The 23,442-nt window shown below is 44.0% G+C and overlaps 2 protein-coding genes across 2 annotated transcripts; both read left to right on the forward strand.

The window, feature by feature from the left end:
• Positions 1-1,102: 1,102 nt before the first annotated feature.
• Positions 1,103-8,797, forward strand: SRD5A3 (steroid 5 alpha-reductase 3). The gene is given in 7 exon segments (XM_061472611.1): positions 1,103-1,487; positions 1,489-1,550; positions 1,552-1,902; positions 4,669-4,820; positions 5,244-5,438; positions 6,790-6,912; positions 7,428-8,797. Coding segments are annotated over 7 exon segments (1,185 nt in total). The 5' UTR covers positions 1,103-1,445; the 3' UTR covers positions 7,688-8,797.
• Positions 8,798-9,481: 684 nt separating this feature from the next.
• TMEM165 (transmembrane protein 165) lies at positions 9,482-20,711 on the forward strand. The gene is made up of 6 exons (XM_061472836.1): positions 9,482-9,799; positions 11,244-11,469; positions 14,032-14,207; positions 15,043-15,225; positions 17,916-18,021; positions 19,792-20,711. Exons 1-6 carry the CDS (start codon positions 9,632-9,634, stop codon positions 19,866-19,868), a joined length of 936 nt encoding a protein of 311 aa, XP_061328820.1. The 5' UTR covers positions 9,482-9,631; the 3' UTR covers positions 19,869-20,711.
• Positions 20,712-23,442: the final 2,731 nt, after the last annotated feature.

The following is a 23,442-nucleotide window of genomic DNA, read 5'->3' on the forward strand; positions in this document are numbered from 1 at the left end:
GATGAAGGAAGGATCCTCCTTATGAGCCAGACTGTTGCTCCCCCTTGTCTTCTCTTGTGAAAGCCATGAAAACACCAGCCTGCAGAGACAAGGCTGCAATGCATCTCCCTCATGTTTCAGAGGGGATCTGAGGCTGAAAAGAAAGAGGTACATCTGTAATTCAGAGAGATACACTGCAAGAGTGGACAACCTCTGGCTGTAGGGAATGTGCAGCACAAGAGGACGTGGTGCCTCCAGTCCAGACCTGCTGAAGCACGTTGCTGCTGGGGCATGTGGGCTGTTGCAGGGGGCTCCCATGCCACCAAAACAGAGGTGGCTGCTCCCTGCTTACACACAGGCTGCTCTGCCCAGACCAGTCACTGCAGCAGCACTTTCAAATGTGTCTGTGTGGGACACAGAAATGAGCACCTGCCTGCATGCTCCCCTGGACAAGGGCAGGGCCATGGCAGAGCGCTGGGTGCAAGGCTGGGGAGCAGTGATGGCAACACGCCTCCACCCAGGCATGCTTTCCTTCCCCTGCCCTCACCAGCTGTGGGATCACCCACACATCTCCTGCTCCTCCCTCCCATTCCTCAACAATGTCCACCCACCTGCCTGGTGTTTTCATCTCCTGCTAATTACCCAAACCACTTACCTATGAAATACCTGAACCAGATTTAGGATTCAGCTGCACTGAACTGACAAGAGAATTCAACTGAGCTCCAAACCTTGATATAAATGACATTGACTTGAAAATGTTTATTATAACTCATTACACAGATATAACTGAAAGCTACCAACACATGCTTTAGCAGAAAATGTGAACTCCAATGATTTTTTCCAAAGCAATGTTATTGATACCATGAGTGTTTAAGATGAGCACGTGCTGCTCTGCAGCATCCACTGACAATATGGATTAACTGTCATACATGCCAAAATAACATTACTTTTCTTATATACTCTGAGAAAAGCTTGAAATGCCTTTCAATATCTTCTTGGAGGCAGCGAGTCTGATAAGCGATTCACTAACATCTGGTCAGACAAACAACAGCTGAATGCCTGCCAAGTAACACTGAGGTTTCTCTTAGGAAGGGAAGGGTTGATCCACATGGGGTCGAGGGAACCGTCTCCCTCGAGTGCCAAGCCAGTTTGGCTTCTTGGTTTCTCAGAGCAAAAGAGAAGCAAAGAAAGGCTTTCCTTTCTTTTAGTGACAAAACCTGTAATATTATTAGAGTAAAATTCTGAATATGGGACCCAAATATATGTAACATGAAGGAGATGACTGACAGGTAGCACGGAACTGAGAGAAGTCTTGAAGCGGGAACTCGATTAGATTACAGGCAGCCGCAGGGAAGTGGTTCCCGGGTTACCGGAGGACAGGCCTAACTCGTACGTGTGTCTCTCCGCAGCGCTGTTAATCCTGCGGCGGCTTTCTGCACGCCTCTGAATCTAACCGAAAAGCTGTGATGGAAACAGCGCAAACGTACACGGTAACGCCATTCACACAGCTCCCCCGCGCTGCCCTGGGCGGCAGCTGCAGGGACACAGCATCGCTCCTTCGCTCCTGGTCCCTTCGATCCCCAGGCCCCCACCGCCCCCGGCTGGCGGGACGCGCTTCCCCCTTGAGCAAGAGGAAGGAGAGCCGCCGCCGCCGCCAGGCCCCGGCCTCCCTCCGCAGCGGTGGGCGGAGCGGAGCGGGGCCATGACCGGGTCTGGGGCCGTGCCGGCGGTGCTGGGCGCTGCCTGGACCCTACTCGCTGCCGCCTTCCTGGCGGCGCTGGTGCTGCTGCGGCGGGCCCCAGCTTGGCTGACCGGCTTCGGCGGCGTGTCTGGCCTCTTCCAAGATCTTATTCGCTACGGGAAGACGAAGGGCGGCTACGGGCAGCACCCGGCCTGGCTGCGCCTCCTCCAGGTGCCCAAGAGGTGAGGTGAGGGGCGGCTGCCGGCCGCCATTTGCGCCTTGGCTGTTGCGTGCCCTGTGCACCAGCAGCATGGGAGTAACTCGGTGTGCGTTTCATGTAGTTCCTCTGAAAACATAGAATATAAATAGCAACGTGTGTTTTTACAGAGTTGCCTCTGGGCTCATTTATTTTGCAGAACTGTTACTCTGGATTTATATAGTATAGAGGCTGCGATTATACAGAATCCATAAATTCCAAACTGGAACAAAATCCCTTCAATCCCAGTCTCATGCATTATATGCAAAACAAACCTTCCTGCAAGACTCTGCTCTGGAACCTGGGAATATGGATTCCCGAGTGTAACTGTGGAGGTACGCTGCAGGTTTACTGTCTTAAACCTGTTCTCAGTCATCATCTTCTCCCTTCAAGGTTTTTTTTTAAAACATGACTTAGGATACTTAGTGTTAACATAACGATCTGGACCCTGAGTGATAAGGCAAAAGAACTGCTGTGTTATCCAGACACATCTCTTAATAGGATGAAAGAGGGAAAAGATGTGGGTGGAAAAAACAAACCCAAACAGTTTCCAGCTTTTTAAATGTTACTGGGATTTAATCATCTTTGATCAGTAGAAATTCATGACTAGAACTAGCATTTGACTTGAACGTAGGCACAACAGGATCTTGCAAGGCCAGCAGGACAAGGACCTGTGACGCTACTTAACCAGACAATCTGATCGATCCTAATGTAACAATCTTGTTATCATTGACACATTTGATGTACATAGCTTTCAGATCAAATGGGGGGAGGAGGGGAAATTTGTGACAAAGCATGTTATTCATGGAAAGGTTGTAATGCAGAATCTTGGTTAGTAGGTGTCAGTTACGGAAACTACAGGAGACGTGTTTAAGTTCTGCAATACCCTTAGTAAAAATAAGGGTTAGTAAAGGTTTAATCTTAATTGCAGCATACTGTGAAGTGCCACATTCTTAAGGTAGATTCTCATTTGAGTTGACCTTTCTTGAACAGAAATTTCCCATCAGCCCTTCTGAGGGAAGATAGTGTCTGAAGAATGTGCTTTTTCAGGGAATTGGTCTTGACCTCTCAACATCTACAAAGAAGTTCTGTTACTTGAGTAGTGCACCCGCAACTCTGCTAGCTGAGATAATCCCAAAGAAAACCATTGAGGCATTTTCTGTTTCCATTCATCTGCATCCTGTTTCCAAACAAGCATTGTGTTTTCACTGGCCTGGGCTTGTTTTAACTTTGCCATTCCATCTTGTCAGATGTTGTGCTGGTTTGGAAAACAGTGAACATTCCTCTCCTTAGGGGATGATCCGTATACTTACTGGGGTGCTGGATTGCTCTGTATGTCAGATACATTGCCAGTGTAGTTGGGATTGCGAAAGCTCACAGGGCCTGTCTCTGCTAAGATGGCAGGGCTCTTTGTGTGCTGGTAGCAAAAAGCAGTGCATGTGGAGAAATTTCTCCGGTGAGCGATGTGACAGAAGTCTACTGAATAACAGGACAGCAGGGAAGGGGCTTGAAACTTGGAGGCAGCGATGAGTTTTTATCAGTATACAAGTTCTGTTTGTCTTCTAAGCAGAAAATGAGGGAGAGGGGCTAGATTTTACTTCTGCTGTTGCAAATCAGCAGAGCAAATGTTGCTGTCCCTGCTTGGTAGGAGGAGGAACCAAGGAGGAGAAGTGGTTGTCTTGAAGGAGCTACCAACTGCTAATGAGCAAGGAACTCCAGAGCATGCAGGGATGCTCTCTACCTCGTTGGTTCTGACTTGGTCTCAGTATTGCTGTTGAGAGATATGTGAGCTGCTTTGGGAGTTGGTCACTTTGTTTGGTTTCACCAGGCAAGAGTTTTACCCTTACACTCCCTCAAAAGAACAGTTTGTGTATTCCAGAAAAATATAGTATTCTCTTACTCTACATTCATATCCTAGTTTTGTACCAATAGTTGTCAAGACAAGGCCATCAGCATCTTCTCATGGCACATATCCTGATTTTTATTCATAGTGAGAAGGACTTCTAGTTTTAAAAGCAAAAGGATCACCTAGTTTGAGCAGGATGTCATATGTCAATACGAAATTATTTCATCCAGTTACCTGTCTTGACTGTAAGGTCTTCCATTTCAGTAATGCATAATGTGCTTTCATAAGTGCATTATGGGGTTGGGGCATTCTTTTTCTTAAAAAAACATGGTCTTGCCTTGTCATCACCCAGTGGTATGAGTGGTCTCTTCATTTTTTCTACATGATTGTTGCAGAACTTTAATTTGCACAAGGATAAGTTTTTTTTTTGTGTACAGCTGAGCAATTACCTCTGGGTGCCTTTTTCTGTCTGTGTTTGTCACTTAAGAAGTTTAACACATCATGTAATGCTTCCACTGGAAGGGAGCAAAGTGGGAGTGTTGCTAGGCACAACAGCCTAGAAATGCCCAGAAAATTAATTTGGATGTTCTTTCGGTGGTGTAATTTATGAAGAAAAAGTTGTGCACATCATGATGAGTTGTAAGTATTGAGGAACATCTTTGCAATATGTGGCTTACACTTTCTCCTCTTCAGTACAGCTCTGGTTAGTAAGGTAAGCTAAATTAGAGGTTATTCCAGACAGCATTTTGCTGGGAGAAGGTGTTAGGGTTATTCCTGGTTGATACCACTGGCATCCCAGCTTCTCTGTTTACTAATGTGTGGACTATCAGGCAAGCATGTCCTGCAGTTACATTTCCAACTGAGGAACAGTGAGAACATTAATGAAGACCCTTTGTCTTCCTGCAGGTGGTTTACTCACTTTTATGTGGTTTCTGTGCTCTGGAACGGCTTTCTGCTGATACAGCTTTTCCAAGCTGAGTTCCTTGGAGGGTCACTCCCATCATGGATTCAGCACATGCACCATGCACTTGGCAGAGATTCTCAGAGTGAAGACGTGGGCAAGTATTCTAGCTATTACAATGCAGCTGTATAAATATGAGAAAGTTGCACTACCATCCTGTGTATTCTTCAAGTGCTCCTTCATCAACTGTTTTTAAGCTAGGCTCCAAATGACCAAGTGACTTTCCTGGAATACCAAGTCCCTTTGTCATTATTCAAGGTAGAAATCATTCTAGTTTATGGACATGATGGGTTTCAGGAGTCCTTTTAGCAGAAAGGGCCATTAGCACCTTCTAGAAGTAATCTTGCTGTGGTCAGGAGTGCTTCACATGTACAGATTTTTTCCTCCAGTGCTCAGTTAATTTAAAAAGAGGGAAAAAATTTGCTGTGGGGAGGGGAAAAAAAAATAGCCTTTTTGAGCCACTCTCGGGTTTAAATTGTTCCTATCTGTCTCAAAGATGCTATTTTTTATCTGCAAGCAGATGTCCAGCATTTCTCTGTGTTCATGGTTCTCCTGCTGCTTTGGCTGCATAGCTGTCGAAGACTTGCAGAATGCCTCTGGACCAGTGTGTTTTCTAATGGTGTCATTCATATCGTGCAGTATTGCTTTGGACTTGCTTACTACATTGCCATTGGCTCAACTGTGCTATGTCAAGTGCCTACTAATATCAGGAATGGTAAGTGCCTGCTTAATTATTACCAGAGATGTAGTTTTGCTCCCATTTGTTTCCATCGTGACAAAATGGTTTTGTAGAGGGCTGCTTGTGTGAAGAAATATGTTAACTGATGACATGTAAAAATACTTACTGGCATTGTTCAAAGTAACTACATTATCACATAAATCAACCAGCCATTATACACAAACAGAGACACTGACACACACATATTAACCATCACAGTTGTTTCCTGACAGGTATCTCAGGTGAGTACTTTCAGGATCATTACATTTCAGGATCAAATCAGTTTTGCATTGAGATGTATCTTTTTTATGAAGGACAGTAATAGGTCACTGCACAACTTCATGTCTCAAAGTGGGGTTTGGTTTTTGCTGTAAGCTTTCCTGAAAGGTGAGTCTGCAAGGCTGTCTTAGCCACATCCTTTGTTTTCCACTGAGAACTCGCCACTGCTCTGCTTTGCATCGGTCAGGCTTTTCTTTCTCTCAGTACCGTAATGTCTCCGTTAATACAGCAGAAATTTGAATTACATTACTTGTTTCTGCCAAAACATTTCACTGATTCTCACAATTGAGCTGCTGTTCCCCTGCATGGATGAACCATGAGCTGGTTGTAGCTCTTCTATGACTAATTTTTGTTAGGTAGTCACTACCAGGTATGTAGCTTCAGTGAAACTTTTAATCACTTCAACCACATCAGCTCTAATTTAATCCAGTCATTTTATTTAAAGAACCTTCAGATCTCCTTTGTGTAGATAAAGCCTTTTTCTTTCTGGACCTGTCTTATACTTTTCACATCTTATGGATTCTTAAGAGATAATGCATTGGCTTGTACATTGGGAATCATCCTTAATACAGTTAACTTTTTTTTTTTTTAAGGCATAAATGGTTACTCTCTCTGTGTGCACATGTGGTGTGTAGGTGTACCTATGTATACATCTCACGGTGAACAAGACAAACAGCTGTGTACTTACATGTTGACCTGAGCCATGGCAACATCTTTAATTAGGGTCATAAGAATTACAGTGTTGAATATTGAGGTCTTACACAATCAATTATGTGCTTCACATGTACAAATATTTTCCCCAGTGAAATGTTCCCCCACTGCCCCAGTTGTATGTCATTCTGTACCTTAAGCCACTGGATTAAACCCAAGATACTTTTGGTATAAAGCGGTTAAAAGAAATTAACTACCAGCCTGCATAAATGCAGGATTTAGAAGCATCTTTTAAGGGATTAGAGGCCCACTAGTAGAATTTTGTAAGGTGGTAACATTTAAAAAATATCTGCAATGTTTGGGGATGATGCTTGGGAAAGTATTTCCTGGCCAGATATTACTGAAACATCTTTTTCAGGAAAAGAGTTTTCTGCGCAGATCTGCTGGTATCACATCATAGGAGTTACAATGTATATTTGGGCCTCTCTTCACCAACACAGATGCCTTGTGATTCTAGCTAATCTTAGAAAAAGTAAATCGGGTAAGATGTTTCATTTCTGCCAATCATTTACTTAGGTCATTCTCCCCTGTTTGTTTCAGCAGGCTTCTATAGCTTCTAGTATCTTATAGCATGAGTATTTTTCAGTTCCTGTAGTGTGGTGTTCTCTAGAAAACTTTCAGTAGATCAAATGAGGCTATTTGGAAAAGAGATCAGATGGCTAATGAGGGTTGGGTGTGTCAGTATATATAGTTCTGTAGAACTTAAAATGAAGGTCTGGCTTCTAGTACCCTAAGGGCAGACACATGCTAATGCTTAGGACTTGTGCCGTTCCTTGAGGACCTCACTTCTGTCTCCATGTGAGCTAAAAATAGGTTTCCTTACTCTGTGCAAACAGCCAGAGATGGCATCTTATTTCATTAGGAAACACAAAGCTGCCAGATCAGATGGAGGTGGATGATGATGATAACTTTAATGAGCATGTTGTTCTGTAATTGTGAGAAGAGAAAGGTTTCTTTAATGCATGTTTTTCTCCACTAATTTCTGTTTGCTTGCAGGAAAGGTTGTAAGTCTGAACCACAGTGTACCTTTTGGAGACTGGTTTGAAAGAGTTTCTTGCCCTCACTATTTTGCAGAGGTCCTTATATATGTATCTATGGCCATCACGCTTGGACTTCACAATGTGACATGGTGGTGTGTAGTGATGTATGTTCTTTTTAACCAGGCACTGGCCGCGGTTTTGTGTCACGAGTTCTATCAGAAAAACTTTAGCTCCTACCCAAAGCATCGAAAAGCATTTATACCATTTGTTTTCTAGAATATTTCTTCTAAAATATCTTTAGTACAAACTGGGAAATGTTTCCTCTAAAGGAATAAGAGATGTATGGCTTGCTAAAGCCAAGGTAAAATTGCACATTTTCTCTAGTTCTAGCTTAAAATCTCATCCACATTACCAATTTAGGTGGGGAAATGTAAGGTCTCTGCTTATCAAAAGAGCTAAAATAAATTTACCAAGGACCTTATTTTAAACTCAAGAAGTGCTAATTGTCTCTTTTCAGTTTTATAATGGTATCTTATGCGTAAAACACTTGCTGTTGTGCAGCAAGCCCAAATACATATATGTGAAAACTGTTGTGAAAGAAGGGTGCAGGGAATAATGTGAACCACTGTATTTCATGTCTTGCTTAGTATTTAAGCATATTTTTTCCTAATCTCTTTTCTTCTTCTGAATCACTTCAGAGGGAGGCAAATTGTGTCTCTTTCTATGCTTCCCTGTTGATAATTAAAACCAGCCACTGCTTTATAACTGCAAGCACAGAAACCAGTGGAGAAAGCCGCGGTGGAGGAATGACTCATGCTAAGCAGTGGAGATAAACAGACCCATTCTCTGTGTTCTCTCTTTTGCACTGAAGTGTTTTTGTTCATTACTGAAAACCTGTTTGTTCCTAAACTGGAAAAATCATAGAAGGTGCTCTTTAGAGAGACAGTAAAAGAGAATTTGCAGATAAGTAAGGTTCCTGGTTATGGTTGCTATCCTTTTAATGGGTTATTGGAATCCCTGGTGTGTTAGAGGCGGCAGTTATGCGCAATGACCATACCCATGACTTCACTGTTTTTTAAACAGCCTGGGAGAGCAGATGTATTGAACTGCTGAGGCAAAGAACACACAGAAAACAGTACCTGACAAGTGGTGCAAAGAAGTTCTTTACTGGGGACATGATGTTGTTCAGCGCAGGGTTTCTTTGCACTTAATCAGTGAATATTTCGGTGCTTTTCATGATACGGAATCTGTTTGCATGATGTAGTATATGGATGGTGTTTCAGCAGGTTTTCTACTTGCATGCGTGTATTATTTTGTATATGAGAAGAATTTTTATATACTAAAGTATATCAAATGAATTATCTAATTAAACCAGTTCATTACACATTCTGTTCCATGTAGTTTTTCAAAATTGAGCGGTGTATTTGCAAAACATGAGCAGTTACTTTTCACAGAATGCTGTGAATGGGCCTCTCTTGGCTCTTGTGCCCCTCTCTCCCTCAACTCCATAGCTTCAATTCACTGTGCAGCATAAACAGCCCTGGGGAGGGCTTCTTTCCATATTGGGGTTTATTTTTAGCAATTCACCTGCCTCCAATCATCTCCTGTTCTACTGGCGTTCTTCATCCCGTTTACTGGGCAGTCAGTTGCGTCCTGGGCAGCATGGTCCTGGCCTTGCCCCGGGGAGAGAGAGCATCAGGCTCACAGACACCCAAAGCATTGCTTTGTACTGGGGCATTTAGACACCTGGATGAGCCCAGGCCATTTCTGTGCAGCTATTTTTCCTTCCCGTCTCTCAGCGCGCTTTCCTGCCCGCAGGCAACTCCGAACGGAGGGAAGGACGCGCGCCTGGAATCGCCCGGGAAAGCGGCACGGCCGCTATGCCCGGGCCCCCCTGGCGCCGAGAGCCAGCGAAGGGGGTAGAAGCCACCGCGGTGAGCCCACCTCAGCGGCCCCAGGCCCACAGGGGCCGTGACGGGCCGGGGTCCTCCGGCGGCTCGGGCGGGCCGGAGGGCGGGGCGTCCGTCAGCGGCTGCCGCAGCCAATCGGCGCGCAGGGTCCCGCCCCTCCGCGCCGGGCCGCTGCAGGAAGCGGCTGGGGACGGTTGCGGTGCCGCGCGGTCGGGACGTTGCGGGCAGGGTGATGACGCGGCGCCTTTAAAGGGGCCTCGTGCGGTGCGCGTGCCCCCTCGACCCCCCCGCACCGCCGCGCTCGGCCGCCATGGCCGCGCCGCCGACCCCGCTCCCACGGGCCGCCGCGCTGCTGTTGGCGGCCGCTCTGCTGCTCCTGGCCCCGGCGGGGCTGCGCGCCGCTCCGGAGGAAGAGCCCGGCAGGAAGAAGGAGCCGCCGCCACCGCCCGCGGCGCAGGGAGCCGAGCCGCGAGCTGAGGTGAGGCGGAGACGGGACGGGCCGTGCCGGCCGCCTGCGGAACCCCCCCGCCTTCAGCCGGGCCCCGGGCCGTCAGGTCAGCCCCCGCGGCAGCGCAGCAGGCGGGGCGGGCCCGGCCTGCAGGGCGCTTCCCCTGTGGAAAGCCGTGGGACTCCTGCTTTCCCGCCCTTTAACACAAAAATAGGGAATTTAGGTCCGACACGAAAAATGGGCTAGTGTTGTTTTCACCAGGTAAGTATTTTGTGCCCTCCTTGCTTGCATGCTGGGGAGGAGGAGGAGGGGAACCGACCTTTACCGGTTTTCCTCACAGAAGCAGGTGAAAGCAAGCTTTGATGTGACTCAAAGCCTGCCAGGTTTTCCTGAATATGTAAGGTTAATTTCTTGACGTTAAAACTTTTCGAATGGTGTTTTTGGTTAGGACATTCTGGTGGCAGGTGAACACGCAGGGTGTGGAAAAATCACTAATATATGGCTTGATGTGGCATATAGAGAATGTCAGGTTTTAAATATCAAACCCCCAAATTTACATCACTCCTAAAGGTGAAGGAACTCTGGGAAGCTGCTGTGTATTACATAGAGCATGGAAATTTAAATACCCAACCCAAAAACTTGCAGCACTCCTAAGACGCGGAACGCTGCGAAGTCACCATGTTAAAACACGTTGTAATCTGCTTTGCTGGTAGACGTGCTGAACGAAGCTGGTTTAGCCATCTCTGGTCAAGCATGGGAACACCAGCTTCCTTGTTCTGGGTCTTGCTTTTGATGGTAGATATCTTAGCCTCTGTAAAAGTAAACACTTTGGTAAGTGACATAGGGAATGTGCCAGTCAGGTTTGACCCCTGAAAGCCTTAAAGCTAGTTTTCTATGAACGTAGTGCGTGTAAAAAAAAAAAACAAACAAAACCACTAATGAAAACCTGCACAAAATTTTAACGTGGCTGAGATGCAAGATTGTGTGAGGGAAGAAAATGATTCTAACAGGTTTTGAGAGTACTTTGTATTTCTCTTAAGTTAACCATTGTCACCCAGTTGTAGGTTGAAGAGTTTAATTCTCAGTACTTATACCTGAAAACTGCTTGCTTGGTTAAGGTGATAAAGTAAACAGCCAGGCGTTCTGAAGACAGCAATATTAGAACTGAACTAAAGCAGCTTTCCCCGTGTTTTGTTGTAATAGTGGTTCTCCTGGTAATAGTGTGCATGGTGAAGTACTGTTTTAATCAGCAGTGCGTGACCTGCTCTGCTTGCAAAGTGCCTAAGTAGCAATTTGAGGTAGGTTGCAGCCAGTAACTAGTTAATGATGGTTAGTTCTGCATGAGAGGTGTGTACTTAAAATGTCACACTACCCAGTGTGGTATGACAGGAGAGATATGAGTCTCTGAACTTTGCAGACTATGCAGCCTATTAATTAACTGGTGGGTTTTTTGTTGTTTCCCCCTCCCCTACAGAAGGGGTCCTCGCTGGTTGCTCCAGTTCACATTGTCAATGAAGAGTCACCTGACAAGACTAATTTGGGCTTTATTCATGCATTTGTGGCTGCTATATCGGTCATCATCGTGTCAGAACTGGGGGATAAGACCTTCTTCATTGCAGCCATCATGGCAATGCGGTACAACCGTTTGACTGTACTGGCTGGTGCTATGCTTGCCTTGGGACTGATGACATGTTTATCAGGTTAGCACTCTTTTTCTTTGTTTCATCTCTCAAACTGTGTTGGGTACACGTTTATCAGTAAATCTTAATTGAAGTTAAAGTGAAGGTAGTAGGTATATGCACTTTTCTGGTTTTAGGAGAGTGTAAAGCTTTTCCTGGAGACCATGGCTCAGATTGAATATTTAGGCTGTTATGTCTAATGAGGTGTTTGTGCTCCCTAGACATCAGTATGAGAGTAAGAAAGAGGAATAGGAGTGGGAGCTTAAGCACTTCCTTGATTCTGGGGCCACTGGTTTCTGTTAATTTTTAGCTCCTGCTAAATTGGTGTGCCTAAAGGAAATGTAGGAGTGACTTCTGGTTTTCCCCCTCAGGCAAAAGATTCTTAATATGATGACAAATTTCCCTTGTCTGACTTATATCCCTGTATGTGTAGTTGCTTGGATTTGTGCTGGGAGCTGCTTAGGTGGAAGATTCTGCCACAGTCCTTTGGGATGGGTGGTACTGACAGATCCAAGAACTGAGGGGGAAGTGAGGTGTCAGGTGGCACTTGAGGAACCTGTAGCTCTGGGTACTTACCTAGCTGTGATCATAAAATAGAGCAGCCTTCAGGTACATCAGATGCGGCATAAATTTTATTGTGTATGTGCTGGTGTCTGAATAATTAAAATAGTGTTTGTGGAGATGGCCAGTTAACTGGCTTCCGACTTCTTGGCAAGTGCTTCTGTGAATGTGTTTGGGTGTGTAGCTATCATTATGTATACTGCTGCAATTATTGCAGTCTTGGAGCAGCTTCATGTGCACTGTGTGTAATGATAGCATTGTATGAGTTTCTTCTGTTACTCACTTAGTATAAGTCTTTGAATCTTCATCTACTTCTGCACTGCTTGCTTCATTTAAAGTTATTTAGTACCACAGGCAACGTGCTAGTCCGTAAATCATGTGATCTCTTTTCCTCCTGCCCATTATGGCTCTCCCTTTTTCTATACTTTCTTCAAATCTTTCTTGATGCTTTTTCATAAAAGCTTTGTTTTCTGCTTTTTCCTCTGGTTTATAGGTACCCAACTATTTCTTCCTTCTCAGAAAGGAGCCTTTCCCCCCTTCCCCTCCCGACTGCTTGTTTTGTACAAGCTGTGTCTGGAAATTCCTGGGGGGTTTGCCCACTTTGATTTCATGAAAATATGCTCACTTAAACTCACTCCAAGTAGTCACTACTTGGGGTGGTTTTTTTCAAGCTGTGCTTGTCAAAATAAGCTGCCTTGCTGTTCTGCTTATTTCATTGTGTCTGTGCTTCTATATGCAAGTAATGCTAAAAAAATCTTTTTGTATAGTTTCTTGCATTGCTTTACTTTAGTGTTTTCAGTCTTCAAAAAGAAGTTTAGTTTAACTCCTTCTGGTTTATTTAGCTGTGCAACTAATACTGTTATTCATATATGTATGTGTTGTGTTTGCTAATAGCATAACTTGATCAATTTTGGTCTCATAGTCTTACTTTTGGTAGTGGATGTGTGAATTAATGTCCAGATTATGTAGTAACTTAAGCGCGTTTTCTAACTGTGTACGCAAGAAATCACACATGGTAATATAGAATCATAGAATAGTTAGGGTTGTAAAGGACCTTAAGATCATAGGCTTCCTTTTAGCTAATTGCATGTGGAATAAAATAGAGACAGTTGTGAGTGCATGGGCCAAGCAGCCTCGAAGGTTAGATGTGGAGTTTTAATTTCTTCTTGCTTATGCAGGCCGTTTTTGCCAGAAAAATGGTAAGTAGTCTTACTTTGTGAAGAAGTAAGTACTTTGTTTTGTTCCTGTTTGAGAACTAGTTTTGGCTTAGTTTGATTGCCTTCAATACCCATAACAGTAGGTGAACCATGGAGATAGCTTTTTGGTCTTTGAGTGGGATCAGTGCTTTTAACTTAAAAGAAGATCAAAGTTGGTCACGTTGTGTGCTTGTGGGGAGTATGGGAGAGATGGGAATAGTAACATGCAAGTATTTCCACTTGGCAAAAGAAGACAGACACAGATTCATGCAGCTGGATGATTTGTGAATACGACTAGTAGACTTAACTTGTAGAAAACCTTATCCTAATTTTATCAGGTAAATAAAAAGATTGGGAAGAGATGCTGTCTAACATGTAGCCATATAAAGAAAATGGTATACTGGTATACACTGCTATACGCCATGACTAATTTAATATGTTTACAGATGATAGTTTCATGGCACGCTTGGAGGAAGGCGGGACTTACGTAGTCCTTGATGGGAATGATAATGTTGCTGGGACTGACTCTTTGGAATAGCAGCACTGACTCTTTGGAATAGCAGCACATCAACTTTGCCTGGTGTGCCTTTTTTCATGTTGATGGTCTTCAGTCTCTGGCATGACCAGTAATGGTCGGGATTTCTAAAGTGTTGTAGTCTTAGAGCAGGGGAAGAAACTTATATAAACCCAACAAAAGATGCAGTATTTATTTATCAGTGGATATCTGAATTACAAACTTTGATAGCAAGCATTTTTTAGATGTGGGAAAAACAATTATGATCCTTATGCTTATTTTTTTTAAATGACACGTTTGTTTTCTTTTCAGTTTTGTTTGGCTATGCTACCACGGTTATTCCTCGTGTGTATACGTACTATGTTTCAACGGCACTGTTTGCAATTTTTGGCATTCGGATGCTTCGGGAGGGCTTGAAAATGAGTCCAGATGAGGGTCAGGAAGAGCTGGAGGAAGTTCAAGCAGAAATTAAAAAGAAAGATGAGGAAGTAAGTCATAAGCTTTCTGTGAATTCTGGCTGATGAAACAGTTATAGCCATTAAGCTACAGAATGGCACTGTCACGTTTAGGGTGTTCAGCTGTGTCTGCAGTTGATAATTTGACACAGAAAATGGGTAGTAAATGGGACAGAAGTGGGCCCTGGAGGCTGTTTCAGCAGGTGATTCCAGTTCCATGGCAAGCCTGGCTTTTCAGGAGAAAAGAGACTTTTTGTATAGGGTGGGGTGGGTATTTTTATTTATTCCTTGATGCGTTAGCAGAGAGGACGTGAGCAGTTTACTCTTACCTCTGCTTTTCATTTCTTTTTATGGGCAGGCAGTTGAATGCTGAGATTTGTAGTGTTGCAGCAAATTCTCTGTTATAGTAACTTTCTAAATACACTGGCCCACTTCTAAGCAGTAGTGTGGAGTATTATTAATCTTATTTCTTTTGAGTTTTGGGGCTTTTGTTTTCGCTAATTTTACCAAATCCTAGTGTGAGAGCCACTGCTTGGGAAGAGGGGGATCCCAACAGGGGGAAATCTGTGGCTATAAACCATGTGTTGTGCCTACTGAAACTGCTGTATAAGTGCAAGCAGCACTAGATGGATAATAACTGGAGGTTAGAGGTGATAACAAGTATATATATGTGCACACGTGTGTGTGCGTACGTGTAGCTAGTTTTTTAAATAGTGTCTAATATTGGTAATGCAGCAGTCAGTGGCTAGTAACATTCCAGATACTAAATGGGCAGCTTTACTGTTTAAGTATTTCATTCGTGGTGTTCAGATGATATTTCTAATCTTATGATTGATTGATTGGCTTTTTTTTCCCTTGTCTTCCACAGCTTCAGAGAACTAAACTGTTAAATGGGCCAGGAGATGTGGAATCAGGGCCAGGCACCACTATACCTCAGAAGAAGTGGCTCCATTTTATTTCTCCAATCTTTGTCCAAGCTTTTACTTTAACATTTTTAGCAGAATGGGGTGATCGTTCCCAATTAACAACCATAGTGTTGGCCGCCAGAGAGGTGAGTGTTGTGGAATGCTGCTCTTCTTTTTGCTCTCTTTGGGTTGCCCTCAGAGAAGTGGGAGAGACAAAATCCTCTTGTGGTAGGAGGTATCAGATTTTCACACTTACTTTCTTGCCGTGCCTTACTTAATGTTACAGCTGTGCCAGGACCTGAAAATAAATGCACTGAAGCTCTGTATAGTATTAAAACTGTTGTTATGTGACTGGGACTGCACAAGCATTTCTGGAAATAGTTGGTTTTCTATCAGGCAGCTGAACACAATTTTTTGTTAGTGTTGAGAGGTGTTACAGAACAGATGTTTCTTTGGTCTGTGTGGTTGTACAGTTTTAACACAGTAGCTTTAAAAAGAAACCTTTATCCCACCAAACTTAAAGCTCATCAAAAAATACCTCATCTTAAAAATCTAAGTGAATATGGTACATTTTATAGAACTAAAGCCTTAAACTGCTGTGCAGTAGATAATACTGTGAATGAAATTGTATTCAGCATGATGATTGGAATGTGTATTTAAAGGAAAATTAAGGTGTATAGGCAACCTTTTAATAAACATGATTAGCTTACCTATGCTCTTTCATGCAGTGAGATAATTTGCATGTCTGCCCTAGGACTCACACTTCTTTCAGTGTACTTCCAGATCTTCCCTGGGGATAAATCAGGACTGTGTAATGAAGGAGGCTGTAATCTGAAGGAACCTCTTGCCTCTATTGCAGTGTAGGGAAGATGTTCAGTGCTAACAAGGCAGGGAACAGCAGGATAAGAGGGTAATCTCATTGTTCAGTCAGTTACGTGCCATCTTGGAAAATGAGGAATTGTTATTGCCTCTGGCCAGATTTTATATACTGCTTAAGCCCATCTTTCCACAGGTGGTGCTTAACTTCTGGTTTGCATTTTTTGGGTGTTCCATTATGGAGCATCCATCAGACTCTGGTCTTCTTTGTGAAGTGTCAAACATTGCAACTAAAATTGCAAGGGATGTTGTGCCTTTAGCATGTGAAGTGTTTGTGTAAGTGCTATAAAAACAAATACTACAAAAAATGGCTTGAAGATATATCTTGATCTTGGCTTTCAAAATCAGTGAATGGTTATAGTCCAGATATTTTTCCATTTTATCTGTGGGACTGTTTTATATTACCTTGTTTCATAATATATTCAGCTAAATCCTTATATGAGTACTTCACAGACACATAGCAGGAGCATTACAGAAATGCTTATGAGGAAAGAAATTATATTTGAGCAGTGTGGTAAGTCAGCTGTGACCATATATTCCTCAGAGAAAAGAAAAAACCCCAAACCTCTGTGACTGCTCATGGAGTAGTGTCTCTGTCCTGTCACAACAAACAAAATGTAGCTCCTTTTGAGAAAAAAAGGGTGATAATTTGGTTGTTTCAGTACATATACCAGTGGAATGAGTTAAGTCTGTCTTCATGAATCAAGTCCTGATGGCAGTCCTGAAGAACTTGATTTTATACCTTACTAGTTTACTGTGTATAAGACTTGTTCTTTTGTTTAAGGAAGTAGAAAAGGAAACTCAGTAGTGTCCTACTAGACTGGCTTTGCTTCAGCTGCTGGATCTGATCACACTTATGGAGATTATGCCAAGGGAAACCATCATAGCTTGCTACCTATCAGGGCATATGGGATATGGGGTGAGATCCACCCTCAGCTGACGGGGCTGTACAGTTAGCTGAAAAGGAAGGGGGTGTGGGGGGGTGTGTGTTAGGAAATGGGGATTTCCAGAAATTTTGGGCCCTAATCCTAGGGGCAGGTGTGTTGTGCCTTCCAACCTGTCTGTTAGAAATTTCATGCATTCCTCATGTGATGGCAGCAGCTCTTTTTTTTTCCTTTTGGAGCTAAAGGTCTCGCTAATAAATGTACAGGGGACCCAACGGTACTTTCTTTCATTCATCTTTGTATAGCAGAAAGTCATGCTTCTATCTTGCTTTTGCTGTCAGTTATTAAAAGACTCTTCTCTGTGTCTAAGGCTGAGGTCCTCTCCTTTATGAGGCGTTCAATATGTATGTGTAATTTGTAAGTGGATCTGAGAAAACTCTACACGTAGTAGAGTTCTTCGTGTAGCTGCTTGCTGTGCAGTGATATGAAAGCTGTTGTTGACAGTAAATTTGAAAACAGTTTATTACCCTCTGTACTTACATTCTTTCCTGCTTCCCTCTCTGGATGAGTGGGACAGGGGGCCAGAGAATAGAACACAAGCTTCTGAAGCTGGACATGGGACTTGGAATGTTTTAGCTGCTGAAAGCTTGAAAGCTTTCATTTACAGCTTACGGATTTATTTTCCTTTATAGTGAGGTTGGTGTTCTTCCAGCTGATGCATGTTTGTGTTTCTGAACAGCTGCCACCTTCCCTCCAGAGGTTGCGTAATTGTTTCAGTACAGCAGAGTGATTTCTGGATCTGTATTTAACAACTTGAAGATGCTTTTTGGTTGAAACATGCCATATGCTCCTGTACTAGTCAGGTTTAGGTTTAAGTCTGTCTCACTAGCAGGTGTACACTGTTACTGGCCTTTGAGGCAGCAATGGATAGCAGAGCAAACACCAGGGAGTCAGTCCTGCATACTTGACATTGTGCAACCAGGGAACCCAGATGTTGCTCCTTCATGTCAGGAGGTTGTCATAGGACTAGAGGGTTTTCAGTTATGCTAATGTTGCCCTCCTGTGTTTTTCCTCAGGACCCCTATGGCGTGGCGGTGGGAGGCACAGTGGGGCATTGCCTATGCACTGGTTTAGCAGTTATTGGAGGGAGAATGATAGCGCAAAAAATATCGGTTAGGACTGGTAAGTGAAAGCTCACTCCTGTCAGAGCAGTGCATTAATGTTGGTTATGTCTGTGGTGTGAATGACTGTAAGTGCTTGGGAGCAGTGTTTCTCAAACCTTTTGGAAAACCCCAAAACTTATTTTTTTCGGAGCCTGTGTATTCCATCCTGCCTCCCTGTGCCCTTCCCCGTAGTGAGCTCCCCTTGCTGGGCGTGCCCAGCACTGTCCCCAAGGCTTCTATCCCTCCTGCCAGCTAGCGGCTGAGCCTGCACAGGGTGGGTGCATCTAAGGGGTCCAGCATTAATTGAGCATAACAGTTCACTGACTCTGATTTAGGTATTGTAGCTCCAGGTTTAAAGATGGGCGCCAGTGAAGCACGTTTTGCTTCACTATTACCTGGCTTGCAGGAGACCAGAGGAAGGAAATACAGTATTTTGGATAGTTGGTATTTATTGTTCAACAGTGAAATTGTTACAATTGAGTGCAGACCTTCAGGTGAGCAAGACAACTGCATAGTCACAAGTTATGCCAGCTATATAAAAAGCTTTAAAATCTACTCTGTGTGGCACAAATATTTGTTGGTTTTTTTTTTTATCATACCTGCTGTCTGTAACAGGAATGACCAGTAAGGTTATATTGGGTGGTTTTCCCTTAGATTAAGTCGCAGTTTGCTTCAGCTATCCATCCTGTCATGTGCTCCCAGGAAGGATTCTATGAAGCTGCTTCTTCCTACAAAGGCTCATTCTGAATATTTGTTCTGCTGTTGCAGAGGTTGTTAAAAGCCAACTTCACCGCAAAAAGTGAAACATGCATCCTGTGGTGTCTGTTTGCCAAGGGTATCCAGTATCTGAAGGGGGCCTATAGGGATGCTGGAGAGGGACTCTTCATTAGAGGCTGTAGTGACAGGACAAGGGGTAACGCATTAAAACTTAAACAGGGGAAGTTCAGGTTGGATATAAGAAGGAAATTCTTTCCTGTTAGAGTGGTGAGGCACTGGAATGGGTTGCCCAGGGAGGTTGTGAATGCTCCATCCCTGGCAGTGTTCAAGACCAGGTTGGACGAGGCCTTGGGTGATATGGTTTAGCGTAAGGTGTCCCTGCCCACGGCAGGGGGGTTGGAACTAGATGATCTTAAGGTCCTTTCCAACCCTAACGATTCTATGATTCTATATTGGTGACAAAATGCAAATCTCACAATGATCTAATATGCTCCTAATAAGCTCAGTGTGGATCTTTGGCCACAGGACTAGCCTTGTTAGGTTAGACAAAGTTGCTGTCTAGCCTATGTTTAGAGAAGAGTAGGAGAACATACACAGTGGGGCTTTTCTGGAATACTGTCCTACCCTCTCTCTCATCGTGGCCATTGCAAACAGTATCTTTTATACTGTCTCTTTCAATATAGTTACCTGAACTGTACAAACCACCCTCATTAGTGTGTTACCCTTACCTGCTGGCTTCCTTCAGCCTGAGAATATTGTATCTTATTTCCCCCCCCATACAGCCAAATATTCAGCAGGACGTGTCAACCTCAATTTTATACTAGCTAAAGTAATAAGAATAAACCAAAGTCTCCTTCCAAAGACCAGAATATATTCTTGTAGATGCGGTTAGACAGTGGGGTGGCATGTGGGCATCCTGACACTGAGCTATAAAGCAATGCCCGTGATTTACAGCATGAATTTTAAACTAAGGTTATTTGGGAATCTGGCATTCAAAATAAATCTGTAATGTGTCATGGAAGATATTTAACTCTCAGTTTCTAATCTCTTTTTGGTTTGCATTTCTTTTCAGTGACAATCATAGGAGGCATTGTCTTCTTAGCATTTGCATTTTCTGCACTATTTATAAGTCCAGACTCTGGTTTTTAAACTTTTTCATCACTGCAGAGGAACGAGGATTGGAAGCACCAAGCAGCGATCCTTGTGCATTTTTGTATATAATGTACAGAATTGTAGCTGAGCAAGCACTGAAGGTGAGACACTGAACTTTTTATAGCAAATGATTCATGGGACTGACTCGTTCATGGACAGCTTCTGCAGAGGAGATCTGATTGTTGTCTGGTTCGTTTATTCTGTGGTGCCTGCTCCCCTGGTGGGATGTGTGTGGTTTTCTTGCTTGCTGGGCCTGGCTCAGCTGAGATCTGAGGATCTACTCTGTGTTGAGGTTTCCTCTGTTGCACCCAGCCACCTTCCCTGTTTCTTCAAGAACTGATTCTTAGGCTTCCCAAAGCAGGCTGTGGCTTGTTCCATGTTGCTTAACAGAAGGCGTTAAGGAGCAAACTGCTGCTGGCTCCCACCTCCAAGGACTCTGTTTCCTGGGTGCACCAAGGCTGGATCATCTAAGCCAGAAGAAACCTGGGAGCAGTTCCGATACCATTGAGTGGCTGAGCCACCAACAGAGCATTTTATAAACCTACTTTAGAGGGAAAACTTCTTAATCAGGGATTTTTATCAGGAAATAGAAGTGTGGTAATTAACAACCTACCATGGTCAATATGCAATCTGTCTGGCGTTAGTATTATTTGACTTTTGTATTTTATTTTGAAATATTAAAGTATATGAAAAGTAATAAAATGGTCCAGCTTAACAATGTTCCATTCCCAGGACTGAACAATAATGGAATTCTTAGGTTTAGATGTGTTCCTGGTTTTCTTTTTAGGAATAGAAATGTAATCTGGAAGAGTATTAATAAAATAGAGTGTCTCTCTTTGAGCTATTTTCAGTATTGTTTTTGGTGGTTCCTGTAATTCCTGCCACAAAGGTTTACCTTCAGGTGAGGAAAGTGCTGTATTTATTTTGGATACCAATAAATGCCACTGTTATAAAGATTTTGAGAATGTTAAGCACTGAAGATGCGTGGGTTGCAGAAACAGACTGAGAGAGCTGAGCTTGTTCAACCTGGAGAAGAGAAGGCTCCAGGGAGACCTTAAAGCTGCTCCCTGTGCCTGAAGGGGGCCTACAGGAAACCTGGAGGGGAGGACAAGGGCATGAAGTGACAGGACAAGGGGGAATGGCTTTAAACTGACAGAGGGGAGATTTAGATTAGATATTGGGAAGAAGTTCTTTACTGTGAGGGTGGTGAGGCACTGGCACAGGTTGCCCAGAGAAAGTGTGGCTGTTGTATCCCTGGCAGCTTTCAAGGCCAGGTTGGATGGGGCTTTGAGCAATCTGGTCTAGTGTGAGGTGTCCCTGCCCATGGTGAGGGTTGGAACTGGGTGAGCTTTAAGGTCCCTTCCAGCCCAAACCCCTCTGTGATTCTATGCTTCCATGCTTTTCTCTGCTTTTCAGTGATGTGGATTCTGAGCTAATGGCCTAAATAACTCCCCAAGGTTCACTCAGCAGCACTCTTGTAAAATAGAAGATATGGTTTCTAACACTATGAATCTGCCTTTCATTGAAGCTGAAGTAATATGGAGCATTACAGATGTGACCTTTGCAGCTCACAAACTGAGCAGTCCCTAATCTGCCAGAAGAACCCCTTAATGCCTCATTTCTCGCACTCTGAAGACTGCAGCAGCGCAACGCCTGTTGTGCACACTGGTACACAAACAGGCTGCGATTTCAGGCTTCAGGTCTGGATGTTCATGTCTTGGCCTGAAGGCAGAGTGCTGCTGTCAGGGCCCATGCTCATTACTGGGTGAGGCACTGCGCTGCTTTGGTGCTGTGGGTTGTGGGGTTGGGTTTTGGGTTTGTGCTTTTTATTGGTGGTTGGATTTCTTTTTCTTTTCTTTCTTCTTTTGAGCCAAGCGTTGTAGCCAGAAACTGTAGCCTCATCTTTCCCACAGCCTGGAAACATACTGGGCATCTGGTATATGTGCTGCTTACAGCTGCTTTGGTAGGAGAACAATCGGGATCAACAGCAAAATGAAGCTATTTGATGTGGTGGCCATAGAGGTGAGTGTGAAGTTGCAGAGCAAATCTCTGTGGCTTCCAAGTTTATATTTTAGTTACATGTGAAGTGCTGCTTTTTACCAGTCATAGGAGTGTATTTGACTGCTCTAGTGCTAGCTGGGCTGGAAGCGCTTAGTCTGAACAGTGGTCTCTTGTGCTTTTTAAAAGCACAAACATCAGCTTATCCTTGGAAATGCATTATAAAACTAGATGCCTCATGAAATCTTAGTGAAAGCTTTGAAAGGTGCTGTAGCAGTTGCTGCTAGTTACAGTGATTTAGTGTTAGCAAGTAGCTGCTGGAATGTTTCACGATGCGAGGAACCTCATTGGGCTGTCACTGGAGCTCGCTGAATGTGACCAAGGACTCCACTGGTATAACTTTAGCAGCCCTGTGTCTGCTGCACTGTCTCCAGCACAATGGGGTCATTCCACACTATGTCAAGGCACTTGCACCCTTGTGTCTGGATTTGAGCAGCTTTCATCATACATTATTCTTGTACTTTCTGTGCCTGGCATCAGGGAGGTGTGTGGCTCTGTTCTGTCTCAGAGTAGCTGGGTACTCGAGATACAGGTAATATCTTCAGGAGTGCCTGTGTACACATACATACATGTGTGTGTGTATGTATATATATATATATAAAAACTCTTACCCTTAAGGCTGAGTTTGCATCAAAACCTTCCAGATTTTTGTTAAAGCCTTTCCTCTGTCCATAGTTTTCTTGAGGTAGCAGGTCTCAGTTGGAGCAGTAGGTTACATGTGCTGCTGGTGAGGTGATATAAGCCTACTTAATAGAGCTGGAAGTCTGGAACACTGTGAGCTGCATCACTGGTCCCTGGGCTGAGGTGTCCTGCACAGAATATGAGCAGCTCTGGCTAACGCTGCAGTGACCTGTGAGGGCTGGCAGCTTGTGTGCTGGCACTTCAGATGCTGATACATGTGAGCAGTAATCTGCTCTCTGCCCTTCCTTTCCCCAAGCTGTGCCCAAAGTGGAAGATGCCAATCTATTAGTAAGAGAAACTGGCTCTCTACTTCTTATATCCAGATGTAAAGTGGGAACCGTGGGGCATGTCTGAGGTAAGCAGTTCAGTGGGCTTGTGTGCTTGCACCTTTATGTCACTTCTTCCTTCAAGATCTCAGTAAGCTGAAATGTGCCTTAACAGCGGAGCTGGGCATATGGGAATGGGTTATTTTGTCTTTCCAGCAGCAGCTGGCTGTAGCACTGACTTCCTCTTTTCCAGGATGCTGTCATTTGCCAACTTGCAGAAGCATTAAGCCAGTGTATTAAAGCACCCAGGCTGAGCGGAACCTGTGTGTGGTCAGACCAGAGGAGGTGGGGTGTGCATAGAGATGTTCCAGGCATGAAGTGTCACCTGGGGGAAGCATTCAGTGCTTCTGGCTGCCTCAGCTTGCTCATGTGGGTGAAACACAGCTGTACCTGTAGCTCAATCTGTGGCAGCAGCATCTGTGTGGCTCTTGAGGGGGCTGGAGGAGCAATGTGCAGGGCTGGGAATTGCCAGGTCTCAAGGTTCCAGCCCACAGAGCAGGCTTGAT

Source organism: Pezoporus flaviventris, unplaced genomic scaffold, assembly GCF_033815535.1.
Source record: "Pezoporus flaviventris isolate CSIRO_AGI_PZ_B2104156 unplaced genomic scaffold, CSIRO_AGI_Pfla_v1 ptg000002l, whole genome shotgun sequence".
Lineage (NCBI taxonomy): Eukaryota > Metazoa > Chordata > Aves > Psittaciformes > Psittacidae > Pezoporus > Pezoporus flaviventris.